This window comes from Salvelinus alpinus, chromosome 5, assembly GCF_045679555.1.
Source record: "Salvelinus alpinus chromosome 5, SLU_Salpinus.1, whole genome shotgun sequence".
NCBI lineage: Eukaryota > Metazoa > Chordata > Actinopteri > Salmoniformes > Salmonidae > Salvelinus > Salvelinus alpinus.
The window spans coordinates 77,975,399-77,994,495 of NC_092090.1; the positions used below are offsets into that span (position 1 = coordinate 77,975,399).

The following is a 19,097-nucleotide window of genomic DNA, read 5'->3' on the forward strand; positions in this document are numbered from 1 at the left end:
TCTCACGTGCTGAGTGCTCTTTGACTATTGGCAGTAGTCCTTGCCCGGTTGTGTCGTAGCACTGCTCATACTACAAGATGCACAATCAACATTTCTGACATGGCAGAAAATTATCGGGAAATCTGTCACGGGTCTGGAGAACGGAACAGCCATCATCAGTGCATCCTTGACCCGCTCAAACTACGCGAGTCCCAACCTAACTGATTCTAGCCCAAGTTTATAGGATTTCACCCTAATCATGAAAATTAGTCTGGGACAGTAAAAATGTGGCGAATTCATGGCAAAATCGTTTAGTGTATGCCCGGCATAATGTAACAGCCCGATGACGATAGTCACTACAATTCCTTATATTACAGCAATGTATCTGATCTTTTTTGTCTTCATATTTTGCACTGTAAATCTTCTGCAATGAATATCTCTGAGCTTCAAGTTGTGGTCTGAGAGCAATCCTTTTGGGTGATATGAAAGTGTAATCATCATTTTATTGACCTGTGCTTAGTCAGATGTGGCGAGAATGGAGATTTCAGTGTGTGCTGTTTCCTGTAGTGAGACCGGCGGAGAAGTGAACTATATATTTTTTTACGATTAAAATGTTTAGCATTTTCTCATCCTCGTAATGTTTACTGGAACATTTTTATTTGGTTACATACTTTATTTTTTACACCCGTTGTGCCCTGCACCGGGCAGTATGTTGTCTGAGCAGCAGCGTATAGATCTTTGGTGGGTTTGTGTCCACTTATTCCCCTGGTCTGCTCTCATTATTAAATGTCCCTCAGTGCACACAAAGAGGCCGACTCACTCTGCCCTCCGAGAGGCCCTGTGTTTGCCCTGATTTACGATATCACTTTGCAATAAAGGGCAGTGTGAGGGCAAGAGATTCATTAGGCGGACAGTTTATGTTTTAGAAAAGTCCGGAGCGGCCCTGGGAATACTGATTGGCACACAAATCTGTGCTTGTCTCATCCTCCCTGTCCAGGCCAAAAGCTCTCTGGCCTGGCCTTGTATCCTCCCCTACAACCGTGTGCGCTGCCTGCTCTGGCACAATGGAGCCCTTCTTCTCTGCATCCAGGAGACCAGTAATGTCTACAGCCCAGCCCAGGTCACTCACTGATTGATAACCTCTGTGATAACAGTGTTCCAGACGCATCAGGCCTCATCACAGCACCTGAACGTTCCTTTTTAGCAACTAATGGTGTCCCCGCTGTCTCTCACAGCGAGGCACATTGGGACGAGAATGTGGTGGTCGGGGTTCTTCTCTTCTCTGCCCCACAGCTTTACCAAACACACCCAAAGAGTACAGCTACAGCTACTGCTGTTGTTTACTTTTCCCTGGTCAATACTCTTTAATCTCCAAGATGATGCTTTCAAAATAGCTATGCTCAAAAATAGCTATTCTCTTAGTGAAGCCACAGGCCCATTACTCTTTATTAGCTCTTACCGTGTAGAATGTGGCAATCTATTAAAGGTCAGGCAGCAAACAGCTACAGCAGGTTCACCACTATAGTCGAAGAGGAAACTGTTTTTACACACAGCAATTTGCACATGAGTAGTTATTATAGATGTAATTTTGCTCATCTCAGGGATAGAGAGGGAGGGGTAATAGCGCCTAGAGAAAATGTCAGTTTAAAGTGATCGTCGTAGTGCTCCAAAAGTGCTCTTATTGACTCTGTCTGAATTATCCTCTTTCTGTAGGAAAAGTAAAAAATAATTTTTGCCTGACTCCATAAAAAAAAAATCCCCAAATTCCGTTTTCTCTGTTTTGTTTTTCCAGGTTTCTGTTTTAATGACTTTTTTCAGGTTTTCGGTCTCAAAATTGTTTTTGTTTTTTTATAGAAAAACAACCAAATTGGATGTTCTAAGTCCACAACAATGCTTAAACCCCCTCAGAAGACCACCTTTGAGGTCTTGAAAAATCTTAAAAATTTAGATTTTCGGGTGGGTTGCACCTTAATTCAAGTGTGCACCAGCCAGAGCCCATTGTTTGGAGGATTTTCTGTAGTGTGCATGTGATTGCAGAGTTTGGAAAACAAATGGCCAATGGATTGATAAAAATAATCGTGATATCATTCTGCCATGTAGGCATAGGCTACTTTGTAGTTAACATTTAATTGAGAAGGTTTTTGGGAAAGCCTTTCCATCTCTATGGTTATCATTAGCATCATCGCTAATGGCTACATAAAGTGTAGTCGTACGTGTGCACCTCAGACACACACAGACAGGGGCATTCCTGTGCTGTTTCAGAAAGTTGCAGGAAACTACAAATCCCTGAAGCATTTTGTTCATGTCTTATGATTAACTTGGGCAAGTGAAATAATAAAGTTCATTATATTTAGTGGATTTACTACTAAGTTCAATACATTTTTGAATATTGTTGAATTTCGTTTTAATATCTGTCTTCTGTAATTCCATCCAAACTTTCCATAGCATAGATTTTATACGTCCCTAGAAAAGTAAACAAGCAGAAAGTAATATCATATTGTATCGTGTATTGATTCGTCCCCTAGTGCCTTTGCCACTTTCTTACATTTCTTGGTGGCTCAACAACATAGATCATTCTCAAATTATGCTTGAAAGAAAAAATATATTTATTATTGTTGACACTAGGGCACATATTCAATAGCCCTTATTAATTACATATGATGATAAATACGCTGTTGGTAATACATAGGAATGAGAGAGCTTTAAGTCATTCTTCATATTTAAGGAATGTCCCATTCGGATTAAAGTCAGAGCTCTGGACTGTGGGAGTCAAAGGTGTAAGAGAGAGGTACGCACCCAGGAAGAGGATAAGAAGAGAGGAGGAGGAACTGTCAAAGTCAACCAATATAGCCTTATCCCAGGAAACATGACCCCATTGGCCCCATGTGGGTATTCGGTGGGCAAGGTAGACACAGGTTAGCCCACACCAAACCCACACCAGCCCAGCATGGGCTAGCCCACAGCAATCCCACACCAGCACCACATGGGTTAACCTACACCAGTCCCACACGGTCTAGCCCACACATAGACGTGGGAAGTAACAAATAACATTTTAACAAGGCACACCTGTTAATTGAAATGCATTCCAGGTGACTACCTCATGAAGCTGGTTGAGAGAATGCCAAGAATGTGCAAGCTGTCATCAATGCAAAGGGTGGCTACTTTGAAGAATCAAATATCTAAAATATATTTAGATTTCTTTAACTCTTTTTTTGGTTACTACATGATTCCATATGTGTTCATTCATAGTTTTGATGACTTCACTATTATTCTACAATGTAGAAAATAGTAAAAATAATGAAAAACCCTTGAATGAGTAGGTGTGTTCAAGCTTTTGACTGGTACTGAAAAAATAGTGCACTGGGCCTTTAATGAATCCACCAGATCAGAAGCAGTAGGGATGACCAGAGATGTTTTCTTGATATGTACGTGAATTGGACCATTTCCTGTCCTGCTAAGCATTGAAAATGCTTTTGGGTGTCAGGGAAAATGTATGGAGTAAAAAAGTACATAATGTTCTTTAGGAATGTAGTGATGAAAAATAAAAAGTTGTTAAAAATATAAATAGTAAAGTGAAGTACAGATACCACAAAAACGACTTAAGTAGTACTTTAAAGTATTTTTACTTAAGTACTTTACACCACTGAGTGAAACCTATGGTCCTTTATTGATGCCACTTGTTAAATCCCCTTCAATCAGTGTAGATGAAGGGGAGGAGACAGGTTAAAGAAGGATTTTTATGCCTTGAGACAATTGAGACATGGTTTGTGTATATGTACCATTCAGGGTGTGAATGAGCAAGACAAAAGATTTAAGTGTCTTTAAACTGGGTATGGTAGTAGGTGCCAGGTGCACCGTTTTGAGTGTGTCAAGAACTGCAACGCTGCTGGGTTTTTTCACATTTAACAGTTTCCCGTGTGTTTCAAGAATGATCCACTACCCAAAGAACATCCAGCCAACTTGACACAACTGTGGGAAGCATTGGAGTCAACAATGGCCAATATCCCTGTGGAATGCTTTCGACAATCAAATTGTATTTGTCATATTTGCCGAATACAACAGGTGTAGACCTTACAGTGAAATTCTTACTTACAAGCCCTTAACTAACAATGCAGGTTTAAGAAAAATACCTAGAGAAAAATAAGAAATAAAAATAAGAAATAATTCAAGAGCAGCAGTAAAATAACAATAGCGAGGCTATTAACAGGGGGTACCAGTACAGAGTCAATGTGCGGTTAGTCGAGGTAATTGAGGTAATATATACATGTAGGTAGAGTTATTAAAGTGACTTATGCATAGATAATAACCAGAGAGTGGTTTCTCAAATGACTGCCTCGCCTGGTTCACCAACTACTTCTCAGACAGAGTTCAATGTGTCAAATCGGAGGCCCTGTTGTCCGGACCTCTGGCAGTCTATATGGGGGTTAAATTCTCGGACCGACTCTTTTCTCTGTATACATCAATGATGTCGCTCTTGCTGCTGGTGATTCTCTGATCCACCTCTACGCAGACGACACCATTCTGTATATTTCTGGCCCTTCTTTGGACACTGTGTTAACTAACCTCCAGACGAGCTGCAATACCATACAACTCTCCTTCTGTGGTCTCCAACTGCTCTTAAATGCAAGTAAAACTAAATGCATGCTCTTCAACTGATCGCTGCCCGCACCTGCACGCCCGTCCAGCATCACTACTCTGGACGGTTCTGACTTAGAATATGTGGACAACTACAAATACCTAGGTGTCTGGTTAGACTGTAAACTCTCCTTCCAGACTCACATTAAGCATCTCCAATCCAAAATTAAATCTAGAATCCGCTTCCTATTTCGCAACAAAGCCTCCTTCACTCATGCTGCCAAACATACCCTCGTAAAACTGACTATCCTGCCGATCCTTGACTTCGGCGATGTCATTTACAAAATCGCCTCCAACACTCTACTCAGCAAATTGGATGCAGTCTATCACAGTGCCATACGTTTTGTCACCAAAGCCCCATATACTACCCACCACTGCGACCTGTATGAACTCGTTGGCTAGCCTTCGCTTCATATACGTCGCCAAACCCACTGGCTCCAGGTCATCTATAAGTCTTTGCTAGGTAAAGCCCTGCCTTAACTCATCTCACTGGTCACCATAGCAGCACCCACCTGTAGCACGCGCTCCAGCAGATATATCTCACTAGTCACCCCCAAAGCCAACTCTTCCTTTGGCCGCCTTTCCTTCCAGTTCTCTGCTGCCAATGACTGGAATGAATTGCAAAAATCAAATTGTAGTGGTTGCAGGGTTTCTGGGATGATGGTGTTGATGTGAGCCATGACCAGCCTTTCAAAGCAATTCATGGCTACAGATGTCAGTGCTACAGGTCGGTAGTCATTTAGGCAGGTTACCTTAGTGTTCTTGACCACTATGGTGGTCTGCTTGAAACATGTTGGTATTACAGACTCAGACAGGGAGAGGTTGAAAATGTCAGTGAAGACACTTGCCAGTTGATCAGCGCATGCTCGGAGTACACATCCTGGTACTCCGTCTGGCCTTGCGGTCTTGTGAATCTTGACCTGTTTAAAGGTCTTACTCACATCGGCTGCGGAGAACATGATCACACAGTCGCCTGGAACAGCTGATGTTCTCATGCGTGTTTCAGTGTTACTTGCCTCGAAACGAGCATGGAAGTAATTTAGCTCGTCTGGTAGGCTCGCGTCACTGGGCAGCTATCGGCTGTGCTTCCCTTTGTAGTCTGTAATAGTTTCCAAGCCCTGCCACCTCCAACGAGCGTCGGAGCCGGTGTAGTACTGTTCAATCTTAGTCCTGTATTGACGATTTGCCTGTTTGATGGTTCGCCGGAGGGCATAGCGGGATTTCTTATAAGATTCCAGGTTAGAGTCCCGCTCCTTGAAAGCGGCAGCTCTACCCTTTAGCTCAGTGCAAATGTTGCCTGTAATCCATGGCTTCTGGTTGGGGTATGTAACTACAGTCACTGTGGGGATGACGTCATTGATGCACTTATTGATGAAGCATGACTGATGTGGTGTACTCCTCAATGCCATCGGAAGAATCCCGGAACATATTCCAGTCTGTGCTGGAAAACAGTTTTGTAGCTTAGCATCTGCTTCATCTGACCACTTTTTTATTGACTGAGTCACTGGTGCTTCCTGCTTTAGTTTTTGCTTGTAAGCAGGAATCAGGAGGACAGAATTATGGTCAGATTTGCCAAGTGGAGGGCGAGGGAGAGCTTTGTACCCATCTCTGTGTGTGGAGTAAAGGGGGTCACTACAAAGATACAGGCATCCTTCCTAACTCAATTGCCAGAGAGGAAGGAAACCGCTCAGGGATTTCACCATGAAGCCAATGGTGACTTTAAAACAGTTACAGAGTTTAATGGCTGAGGATGGATCAACAGCATTGTAGTTACTCCACAATACTGACCTAATTGACAGAGTGAAAAGAAGCAATCTTGTACAGAATAAAAAATATTCCAAAACATGCATCCTGTTTACAACAAGGCACTAAAGTAATACTGCAAAAAAATGTGGCAAAGCGAAAAACAATTTTGTCCTGAATTCAAAACTTTCAGTATCTCATTCAATGTTGTGCTCCTAAAAAGAGAAATGGGGCATAAAATGGTTTGATGATTTTGGAGAAATGCTTTTGTGCCACTTCACCTGCAGTGAAGATGGAACTGAGTGTTCCCAATGTCCAGACAGACAGGTGCCAGAGAGGCCAGCCAGCATGCATGCAGTCAGTGTCACTGCAGTGTCTCTCCTCTGAGTCTCCAACCTGCCTGCAGTAGCAAATCAGCCGTGGGTGTACTGTAAGCATTACCTCCACACAGCCTCAGACTCACAAAGTGGGCTGACTCACATTACGTACAATGCTGAGACTTAAAAACAGAAATAACAATTCAACAGAATATTTACACGTTAGAATATGACTGTCAACATACTCTCTGTGATTCCTATCATATATAATTAAATAGGAGCATTGTCTTACTTTTAATATAATATATAATTAAACAAGATAATTGTCTAACTTTTTTTCTGATCTAAGACAGCATTATGCTGATTCATAGTTAAATAGATTAAATTAAATTTCTTAATTGTAGGCAACACATTCAGACACTTATCAGTGAATGTGTGGCATGTGCATTTTGACAAACATATTTACTTGGCAGTGTGCTTGTAGTGCTTGTAGTCCTAAAAACCGGAAATGAGTTAGCATTCCAAAGGGGGAAATGAACAGGGAAAATACATGGTATTATGATATACGCCGATAATAAGGTCTGAGGTTAACACAGGCTTAGGAGAACTTATATGTTTTGTTCTATGAGATAATATCAGTCAGTTAACATGACCGTTAGGAATTATGAAGCCTTAATGTGCTCAAAAAAAGTCAGTTGCTAACAAATCTTAACTGTCAGAGAAATGGAACTAGAAAATATTCTCAAAAACATTTCACGTCACTAGGCCGACCACGCAAACTAGTCTAAGCTACAGTCCGCCAAAAAGCTAGTTAGCTTTCTGCTAACCAGCTCGAACTGAAAATGCAAGGATGGTATATTTCTTTGCTCCAGCCTTGAACCATATCTCTTCAGTGGAAAGGAGCTAATTGTATCAGTTCCCGAACAATGTTGTCCAGAGGAGACTTTGGGTATGTTTCATAAGGTAAGCTAAGCCTGTTAGCTAGATGTCAAAGGCATACGATCGGAGGTGTAGTTTGAGCTTTTTATTTGTTTTGAATATATAAATGCTTTAAAATTCACAAAAAGTTATGTTACCTAGCAAAATGTATAAGATCTCCTTAACCTAATTTCATAGGTTTTGAACAACAAGCCATTGCAGAGTTAGCCTCCGTTATTGCCTACAAAAATATGTCATTACTATTGCTCTCTATTAGCAAGAGTACTAATCATCAAATAAGCATTATCATAGTTCTCTTTCGAGAAGAGCTAGCCACATCCTTCTGTCAGCATGGTGGTGGGCTTGGGGAGAGCTACACAATGTTTGAGCCATCAGGACAGACAGACAGATAGATAGGCAAGTGGACAGGCTCCCAACAAGAGAGTGCATGTAGCTCCCAGGCCGAACCAAGCAGTCAGAGTACTTGACTAAACAAGCAGCACTCCTTATACACCTCATACATACATGCTCAGCCATGCTATCACACAGGCTCCAGACCAGACCAATGTGTTTGTAGAGCTGAAACAGGACTGACAGAGCAGGCAGGGCAGCAGCCTTCACACATGGAGTAGGCTGGGTAAATTACTGGCTACTGGAGAGGACACCTAGGATGGAGACAATGTTCCTGCTACCCACTGCCTTGTCTAATGATGTGGGTGGCCACTGGAGGACCACTGGAGGGAGGGGCGGGCTGGCTGCCTGCCTTTCTACTCCTTGCACAGGTCAACAAGAGACAGGGAAAGACTAGTATGATTAGTATGCAAAATACAGCCCTAAAATAGGATCGGGTGTGATAGAGTGGGATACAAAAGTTTAACAGCACAGAAGGAAAACTTAGCAAAGAGAAATAACTCCACAAGATATAAGCATGCAGAGAAAAGTCAGTAAAAGGAGCATAAGCATCTGACAGCAACAAACAGAGGGGATGAGCTATCTGTAAGGAATAAGAATACCCAGCAAACATGTCCACATTGGCATGATGTGGGCCAAATGCGGGCTAAAATATTGGCCACATGTTTGCTGCCGACGTTGAGCCAAAGCTTTTTTGCTCATCGGCTCTACATTGGCCCACAAAGCATTTGCCCAGTGTGGCCTAGTGTGGGCAGCCCATATCTGGTGAAAGCAGCCTGAAATAAGCCATTATTTTCCCAGCAAACATGGGCTAAAATATTGCCTCTGTAGGCTGCCCACACTGGGCCGATGCGCTTTTTCTATTTAATAGGAATGTATGTACTTATAATGTATTCATTACAATTGAATTAAATGCATAAATTGTATAATGTTCAATTTTCAAGGTATTGAGGGAACACGATACATTGTATCAGAAAGACAATAAAGTTGTTAGTATCATACATACAGTAACTCATTAAACCAAAAAAACGTCTGTGCTACAGACGGTTATATCGGTCCACTAATACAGGACTATTAAACACACATGCTTCATTTGTAAATTATGCTTGAGTGTTGGAATGTGTCCCTCGGGGATTCGATCTTGCAACGATTACTAGTTAGAGTCCAACGCTCTAACCACTAGGCTTATGTATATTTAAACCCAAATACTTTTAGACTTTTACTCAAGTAGTATTTTACTGGATGACTTTCACTTTTACTTGAGTCATTTTCTATTAAGGTATCTTTACTTTTACTCAAGTATGACAATTGGATACTTTTTCCACCACTGCTTTCACCTTTATTCACCTGTTCAGTCTATTTCATGGAAAGAGCAGGTGTTCCTAATATTTTATACACTCAATGTATATTATTTATTTCAATTCCAAGCACTGACATGCTGACTCTTGGTTACTATGGATTTGGGTTCAAAGTTTTCCCATCCCTCTTTATTTCCTTTTCACTCTTGATGTTTTCTGTTTTTTTGAGGTTGTAAATTCAGAGCCAATTCCAGAGACTGATTCCATCAGAGATTTGCATACAAATACCCAGCGTCTGGGAAATGGGACCTCACAGTTGTCTATGGGTGTAAGCATATTGTAGACTACAATATGCTGCAGTTACTCTACCAGATAGTCACATAATGAACTACTCAAAGGTTGGTGGCTTCAAGCTGCTTTTATTAAGATACAAATGAAAAAAACATTTCTGTAAAGAATTATTTTCTGATGTAAAACACATTCAGTGCTTTGTGTATTTGTTGTAAACATACAATTCCAACCTCCTTTATTACATAAATCAATTAATCTATCCCCAGCATGTTATTTTACAATGAGCATCGAATGGCTTTGTCTTTCTACAAAGCTGCCTCACAAGGATTGCATAGAGGAATGTAGCTATCTGCTTTTGAATACACATGTCAAATTCATAACAATTTTTTATTGGTAGATTTCATGTGCTCACACAGGGCTTCCATTTGTTGCTGGTACTTTGAATGGAATTCAATAATCTGCAAAGATTTATACGTTCTAGGGAGTCTGAATTTATAACATCCCTTTTTTTCTTCCTTTAAACTTTTGTCCTCTCAGTTTAGAAATCGTACTACTAAATTCGGTCACAAACAGATTAAAATGATGTTGATTAATGTGCTCCCTCTGAGAGATCTTGGCCGTGCTTGTAATTGTAATAAGAACATGGTTAATTAATTTCTTATTTCTTTTGTATCAAATGTTCACAATTGGCTAGAATGGTCCTCAGAAATTTAAACAGCACCCCCCTTGGGCCATTCAGTATAATTTTGTAAATTACGGATCATTCAACCAAGTTTAATCAAAATCGGGCCAGTGGTTTCTGAGAAATCGTGTGTGACTGACATACATACAGTTCATAACTATAGCGCCCCCATTGGGCCATTTTGTAAATACCGGATCTCTATGGCAAGACATATCATTCACCTAAGTTTAGTCAAAATTGGGCCAGTGGGGTCTGAGATATTGTGTGGGTCAGTTACTCATGTCCCTGAGCATGTGTGCCAAATTTCATCACTCTGAGTCAAACAGATCAATAGATATATAGTACCAGTCAAAAGTTTGGACACACTTACTCATTCAAGGGTTTTTCTTTATTTTAAATATTTTCTACATTGTAGAATAATAGTGAAGACATCAAAACTATGAAATAACACATATGGAATCATGTAGTAACCAAAAAAGTGTTAAACAAATCAAAATATATTTTATATTTGAGATTCTTCAAAGTAGCTACCCTTTGCCTTGATGACAGCTTTGCATACTCTTGGCATTCTCTCGACCAGCTTCATGAGGTAGTCACCTGGAATGCATATAAATTAAACAGGTGTGCCTTGTTAAAAGTTAATTTGTGGAATGTCTATCCTTCTTAATGCGTTTGAGCCAATCAGTTGTGTTGTGACAAGGTAAGGGGGGTATACAGAAGATAGCCCTATTTGGTAAAAGCAAGTCCATATTTTGGCAAGAACAGCTCAAATAAGCAAAGGGAAATGACAGTCCAAGGCATGAAGGTCAGTCAATACGGAACATTTCAAGAACTTTGAACGTTTTTTCAAGTGCAGTTGCAAAAACCATCAAGAGCAATGATGAATGAGGACCGCCACAGGAAAGGAAGTCCCAGAGTTACCACCGCTGCAGAAGATAAGTTCATTAGAGTTACCAGCCTCAGAAATTGCTGCCCAAATAAATGCTTCACAGAGTTCAAGTAACAGACACATCTCAACATCAACTGTTCAGAGGAGACTGCATGAATCAGGCCTTCATGGTCGAATTGCTGCAAAGAAACCATTACTAAATGAAACCAATAAGAAGAAGAGACTGCTTTGGCGAAGAAACATGAGCAATGGACATTAGACTGGTGGAAATCTGTCCTTTGGTCTAATGAGTCCAAATTTGAGATTTTTGGATCCAACCGCCGTGTCTTTGTTAGATGCAGAGTAGGTGAACGGATGATCTCTGCATGTGTGGTTCCCACCTGAAGCATTGAAGATGGTGTGGAGGTGCTTTGCTGGTGACAATGTCAGTGATTTATTGAGAATTCAAGGCACACTTATCCAGCATGGCTACCACAGCATTCTGCAGCGATACGCCATCCCATCTGGTTTGCGCTAAGTGGGACTATCATTTGTTTTTCAACAGGACAATGACCCATCACACCTCCAGGCTGTGCAAGGGCTATTTGACCAAGAAGGAGAGTGATGGAGTGCTGAATCAGATGACCTGGCCTCCACAATAACCCAACCTCAACCCAATTGAGATGGTTTAGGATGAGTTGGACTGCAGAGTGAAGGAAAAGCAGCCAACAAGTGTTCAACATACACTACCGTTAAAAAGTTTGGGGTCACTTGAATATGTCCTTGTTTGTTTAAGAAAATGGTCTGGGGTGGTCTGGGGGTGCTTTGGTGGTGGTAAAGTGGGAGATTTGTGCAGGATTAAAGGGATCATGGAGAGGCCAGCACAGTCACCGGATCTCAACCCTATTGAGCTGTTGTGGGAGCAGCTTGACCGTATTGTACGTAAGAAGTGCCCATCAAGCCAATCCAATTTGTGGGAGGTGCTTCAAGAAGCATGGGGTGAAATCTCTTCAGATTACCTCAACAAATTGAGAACTAGAATGCCAAAGGTCTGCAAGGCTGCAAATGGAGGATTCTTTGATATATCTCAGACTTTTGTTGACTCCATAGACACCAAAATGTTGCCCATGCAGTGTATGGTATCTGTCATTCACTGTCAATACAGCGTGACTAACGGTTAGAAAATGGTCATTTGACAGCTGTTAACAAGGGAATAAATCTGACTGACTTTAAAAACAGGCTGATTGACTAAGAAGACAAGAGTGATCCCATTCGTAGATGTGTATATGTACACTTAGCAATGTTCTATGTGTAGCATTAGCCTATGTATGTGAGGCACAAAGGGACATTTAATTCCTCCTCAAGTATGGCATCTGCAAAGCACAGACGATAAATATCATTATAGTAGAGACATGAGAGAAATGCTGAGGCCTTTGGAGCAAGTGCTCTGTTTTATAAGGCTTGCTGGATTGAGACAGCTCCTGAGATGCGAATAGAAACATTGCCACCATGGGACCACAGAAGAGGAGACTTTGTTCCTGATTGTTCTATCTTGTATTGCTCTTGCTGGACTATCAAACTTTTCATTTGTTAATGTCGTCGTACCATCTGCAACAATGCTTCTTGTGCACAAACAACACTTCTCGAGTTTGTTCAGAAAATAACAAATTGCACTGCGGTATAGTATTGTTCAATGGTTTCTGTCTTCTGTTATAACAGCTAAGTGATGTTTAAGTGGAGCTGTTATAGAGAGAGAGAGTCCCTAAAATAAACAGTGTGAGCCCCTTAGCTAAACAGTGTTGTGTTGCCCTTCAGATGCAGAGGCAGGCAGGCTGCATCCCTCGCGGCCTCCAGGCTGCCTCCATGTTGCCTGCATGGGCCAGACAGGGCTGAGGTCAAGTGGGCGCCATGAATCACAAATCCCTGGCTGATTTGTAAATTGTCGGGACATTGATTTACAAGGCTGGTGCTAAGGAATGAAATCCTCTCTCAGCAAACGTTGAAGATGGAAGTGTGCTGTGCAGGCAGGTGGGCGGGGGGAGGGAGGGAGGGGTGTAGTAATCACAGCAGATTGCTCTTAAAAGGAAGGTCATAGCCCACTCTTTGGGTGATTAAAACCTTTTTACCAGTGTAGTGTTTTCTCCCTCATCACAAAGGCCATCATGGAGTGGGAGCTGTTCACAATGGCCCACCAGAAACAACTCATACTTCATACAGTATGTTCATGTACATCTTGCTTATTTAAAGGTGCAATATTCAGAAATAGCTCCGCCATTTCCTGGTTGCTAAAATTCGAATAGTTTGCCTAATTTTAGTTTGTGACAAAACAAGCAGTGTATAGTGTAGAAAATCACTTTACCATCTAAAACATATTTTCAATAACCGAAAATATTGTGTTTGAAGCTGCCGTACAAAACTGAAAGTAAAAGATGCAAAAACAAATTTAAGGGAAGCATAGAAATAGCGCACATTGAACAGATCTGCCGCTTGTTCGACTTGGTTCAATGAGAATGACAGATTTATAACTCGCATTTCTATGTGAATTTGATCGGGTCACCCAAAAAAGTACAGAATTTCAGCTTTAACACATAGTGAATTGTAGGTCTAATTAAAGTCATCTTTCATATGAGTTGCAATATGATAATTATACCTGAGCTTTTCATGAACGTTATACATATTTAAATGTTTACTTGTTCTTGTTTTATCACAATCTGTGTTGATAATCTTGTCATCATACTGTTGGTGTAGTCTGTGTTGGTGCCTCTACTCTCTGTCGGCACCTCTCTGGCTTTGTGCAGTACTCTTTGTTCTCACACTAGAATATTGCATATTTCCCTTCCATCTGGAGACTGAGCTGAGCTCAGCTGAAAGATTGATTTACCAGAGGTTCAATATAATTGGATCTCACTCCGTTTTCAGAGCAGAATATTTTGAATGTTAGGTGCAGCCAACATGAAGGGAGCGGGGGAGGGGGCAGCAAAGCATGAAAAAGATACTAGTGCTAAGTAGAATATCATTGAACAAAACTTATGATGTGGTTATTCCAGATGTGGTTCCCAGAAATGTGACCATTTCCGTCTTTGTGAATTTGAAATCAATATGTATTATTATTATTTTTTTATTACAATATGAGAAAATATATGGATAGTAATGTAATGTGCAATGGTCCTGACTCCTGGAGTTAGTTTCCTTCATTTTAAGAATATCAAAACATTACAATAACCGTACACCATGAAATTACATCTACAACATAATTAAATGTATTGTAAAGTAGGCCTGACAGTAGCTTACATTAGTCAGTGTCATCTCTGCTGTCTGTGTGTAGTTCTATCAGGTCTGTCTGTTAAACTCCTGTCCAAATGGCTGTCACTCAGTATGACCATTCTAGTTTTACCAGAGGGAAGCTTTAGAGGAAATTTACAGGATGTACAACAAGCAAGCACTGTCTGAGCTTGTCCTGACTCAGCCCTTCTTTTCTGTCTTGTAGTAGCAGACTGTCGAGTCTTGGAGGGATTGCAGAGGTTTTCGTCCATCCCCACCTACTTGCCTGTCAACTACCAGGTGGTCAACGCAGAGTCTGCCTTCTTCCTGAAGGAGGCCAACCAGGAGTTTATGAGGAACTCCAGCCTGCTGTCGCGGACAGAGCCCTTCTTCATTTACCAGGCCCGCAGCATGCCCTCAGTAAACGCCAGCTATGGACCCCTCTCTGTGGAGCAGCCTGTCCCCCCGGAGCTCATCCAGCACCCTGGAGCCTTTGTGGCGTCCTCCATGTTCACCTTCAACTGGAAGGTGCAGACCTTCATCATTCAGGAAAGGATCTACCTGGCCAAGCCCAGGGTCCAGGTGCTGTTCTATGTGGCCGGCAGGGACTGGGATGACTACAGCGCCATCGACAAGCTGCCCTGCGTACGCATGTTTGCCTTCCATGAGACCCAGGAGGTGCGTGGCACCTGCCAGCTGAAGGGGGAACTGGGGCTGTGTGTAGCTGAGCTGGAGCCCCTGGCTGGCTGGTTCAGCCCCCCCAGTGTAGTGCCTGGGCGTCAGAGGACCATAGAGTTGGCCGAGGGAACCACCGTGGAGCTCTACTACATGTTACAGTCAACAGAGGCAGGGGAGTGCCACTCGGAGGAGGCCCGGAAAGGCAACTCCATCCGCTCGGATCAGGAGGGTCTGTTTGGCTCATCCACCTCCACCCCCATGAGGAGGATCGGCAGTGTGCGTCTGTACCAGATCCCTGCCACTCCTTTCCTGACTGAACACAGGCTGGATAGTAACTTCCTGGTCATGGTGCCAGCCATGCCCATGAGGCAGAGGGACACTGTCTCTGCCTTCATCACTGCCTCAGCCTTCTCTCCTGTGGAAATGTTCACCCTAAGGTAAGACAATACTGTACATAAGCGTGCTCTGATATTAAGGTTAATAATTAGACCTGTGCATATCTTCATACAAAGTGTCTCTGCAATTCTGTATTAAAGAGTGAAGAAATTGAGAAATGAACAACTCTTTGTAGTACAAATCAAATCAAAGTTTATTTGTCACGTGCGCTGAATACAACATGTGTAGACCTTACAGTGAAATGCTTACTTACAGGCTCCAACCAATAGTGCAAAAAAGGTATTAGGTGAACAATAGGTAGGTAAAGAAATAAAACAACAGTTGTAATTTAAAACACTCTAGTTGTAATTCAATTAGCAAGGAGTATAGAGCAAGTGTAATGTTTGGCAGTTAGGCTGTTAGTTCTGATTTAATTATTAAGTTATCTCAGTGTTTTGGGGTCTCCAAAATTAAAGTTACTTTACTCATTTTAGCCAAGCTTATGTAATTCAGTGAAAACAGGGAGTGGAGCATCTCTATCTCAGATACATTCATTGAAGCTGTAAGTTGTAATTAGAATGTGCAGATGAGATTAAGTGATTTAGATAATTAACACACAATGCAAATGAGGATGTCATTAATTAAAATGCATTTCCATTAGCGTAATGACTGCAAGCCTGATCTTAATCACACTGGTTGGGAACATTTATAAACCATAAGAGATGCCGTGACTAAGGGTCAAGCCAATTTGTCAACCTGTGTAAATGAAAACAAGCCAACTGGCTGATTGGATTGTTTTCTGCGTAGGTGAGTGGAAATGCTGAAACTAGTTTAAGTTAGTTACACTATACTTTTCTCATCCTGAACCGTGGAAATAGAGGACAAGTTGTCATAAATGTCCAATATATTCCATTGTTCTCAGAGTCTAGATTTGATGTTGAATATCTCTCTCAGCGATCTCTGACTTTCACATGAAATCTAAATTATAATCTAAATGAAAACTAGAACATAACATTTAATCACCAGATATTTATTCTGGTGAGATGAGGTAATGGCAAGTTTGTAAATAATCATTTTTTTTGATCCCATTAATAAAAAACTGGTCACACAGAATTAGCCTGTGGTGTTTATATTTGGCAGTAGTGTATTTTGTGATTACCAGTCTGTACTGGCCAGCTGAGAGATTCAGATATGGAGAGGCCTTTGGTTTCAGGCCTCTGCATGTTACTAGGTGATAAGAGTGTCCTCGTGTGTACATGTGTTAGGATGCTCAATCACCAGGACAAGAAAATACGTAGATCTCTTTATACACAACATTATTATGTTTTCTGTACTCAGTCCCTCAACTTCCACCACCACTGGCTGCATGGTGTCTTATTTTTACTATTTTCACAACCAGAATATGGGCATAGTAGCAAGTGGTGGGGCGAACTGGCTGGGTTTTGATTAATTAACAAGTTGAAGTTGTGTTGAGGCTTGACCACTCACTGGCCAATCAGAATGGCTAAATACAGTTGAAGTCGGAAGTTTACATACACCTTAGCCAAATACATTTAAACTCAGTTTTTCACAGTTACTGACATTTAATCAGAGTAAAAATTCCCTGTCTTAGGTCAGTTAGGATCACCAGTTTATTTTAAGTGAAATGACAGAATTATAGTAGAGAGAATGATTTATTTCAGCTTTCATTTCTTTCGTCACATTCCCAGTGGGTCAGAAGTTTACACACACTCAATTAGTATTTGTTAGCACTGCCTTTAAATTGTTTAACTTGGGTCAAATGTTTCGGGTAGCCTTCCACAAGCTTCCCACAATAAGTTGGGTGGATTTTGGCCCATTCCTCCTGACAGAGCTGGTGTAACTGAGTCAGGTTTGTAGGCCTCCTTGCTCGCACACACTTTTTCAGTTCTGCCCACAAATTTTCTATGGGATTGAGGTCAGGACTTTGTGATGGCCACTCCAATGCCACTCCAATACCTTGACTTTGTTGTCCTTAGGCCATTTTGCCACAATTTTGGGGTCATTGTCCATTTGGAAAAACCCAAGCTTTAACTTCCTGACTGATATCTTGAGATGTTGCTTCAATATATCCACATAATTTTTCTGCCTCATGATGCCATCTATTTTGTGAAGTGCACTAGTCCCTCCTGCAGCAAAGCACCCCCACAACATGATGCTGCCACCCCAGTGCTTCACCGTTGGGATGGTGTTCTTCGGCTTGCAAGGCTCCCCCTTTTTCCTCTGAACATAATGATTGTCATCATGGCCAAACAGTTCTATTTTTGTTTCATCAGACCAGAGGACATTTCTCCAAAAAGTACGATCTTTGTCCCCATGTGCAGTTGCAAACCGTAGTCTGGATTTTTTATGGTGGTTTTGGAGCAGTGGCTTCTTCCTTGCTGAGCGGCCTTTCAGGTTATGTCGGTATAGGACTCGTTTTACTGTGGATATAGATACTTTTGTACATGTTTCCTCCAGCATCTTCACAAGGTCCTTTGCTGTTGTTCTGGGATTGATTTGCACTTTTCGCACCAAAGTACGTTCATCTCTAGGAGACAGAACGTGTCTCCTTCCTGAGCGGTATGACGGCTGAGTGGTCCCATGGTGTTTATACTTGCTTACTATTGTTTGTACAGATGAATGTGGTACCTTCAGATGTTTGGAAATTGCTCACTAGGATGAACCAGATTGTGGAGGTCTACAAAAAAAAATCTGAAGTCTTGGCTGATTTCTTTTAAATTTCCCATGATGTCAAGCAAAGAGGCACTGAGATTGAAGGTAGGCCTTGAAATACATCCACAGGTACACCTCCAATTGACTCAAATGATGTCAATTAGCCGATCTGAAGCTTCTAAAGCCATGACATCATTTTCTGGAATTTTCCAAACTGTTTAAAGGCACAGTCAACTTAGTGTATGTAAACTTCTGACCCACTGCGATTTGTGATACAGTGAATTATAAGTGAAGTAATCTGTCTGTAAACAGTTGTTGGAAAAAGTTATTGTGTCATGCACAAAGTAGATGTGCTAACCGACTTGCCAAAACTATAGTTTGTTAACTAGAAATGTGTGGAGTGGTTGAAAAACGAGTTTTAATGACTCCAACTTAAGTGTATGTAAACTTCTGACTTCAACTGTATGTGGTTGCTTTAAGTTGTGTATTTATGGTATTTTATGTATTGCGTTGTCATCAACGGCAATTTGAATGTTAGTCTGTTATAGACTAGCTTGTTAAATAGCCTACAAAAATACAATAACAAAATGTAGGCCTATACCATATTTGCTAGATAAGTTGAAAATGTTTTTGAACAGTAATTGCATGGCTTCAATATGGAAGTATATTGTTAACATAGCATTCGCACTGAAATAGGCCTACTGTAAAATGCATTATGTCTGAGCCATGGAAATGCCAAATGTTGTCAGTGAGCAAGATTAAATTTACTATTGATAAGACCTAAAAAGACAGTGAATAATTCAAATCAAATTCTAATAAAATGAAACGACAACTTGTTTTAAATAAGCTATGTCTAAATACAGTTACAAGCACCATTATTGCTCCCCGTGTGCGTATAACATTGGGCCTAAGACAACGTAGACAATGGAAGGTTTTACGCACTTCCAACATTTTCACAGGAGCTGGGA

The 19,097-nt window shown here is 41.2% G+C and overlaps 1 protein-coding gene across 1 annotated transcript in view; it reads left to right on the plus strand.

Moving 5' to 3' along the window:
* Positions 1-19,097, plus strand: part of LOC139576872 (transmembrane protein 132C-like) — a 200,192-nt gene that overhangs the window by 15,347 nt on the left and 165,748 nt on the right. Inside the window, exon 2 of the mRNA XM_071403425.1 lies at positions 14,630-15,518. Coding sequence (XP_071259526.1) covers positions 14,630-15,518 — 889 coding nt within the window. The remainder of the gene's footprint in view (positions 1-14,629; positions 15,519-19,097) is intronic.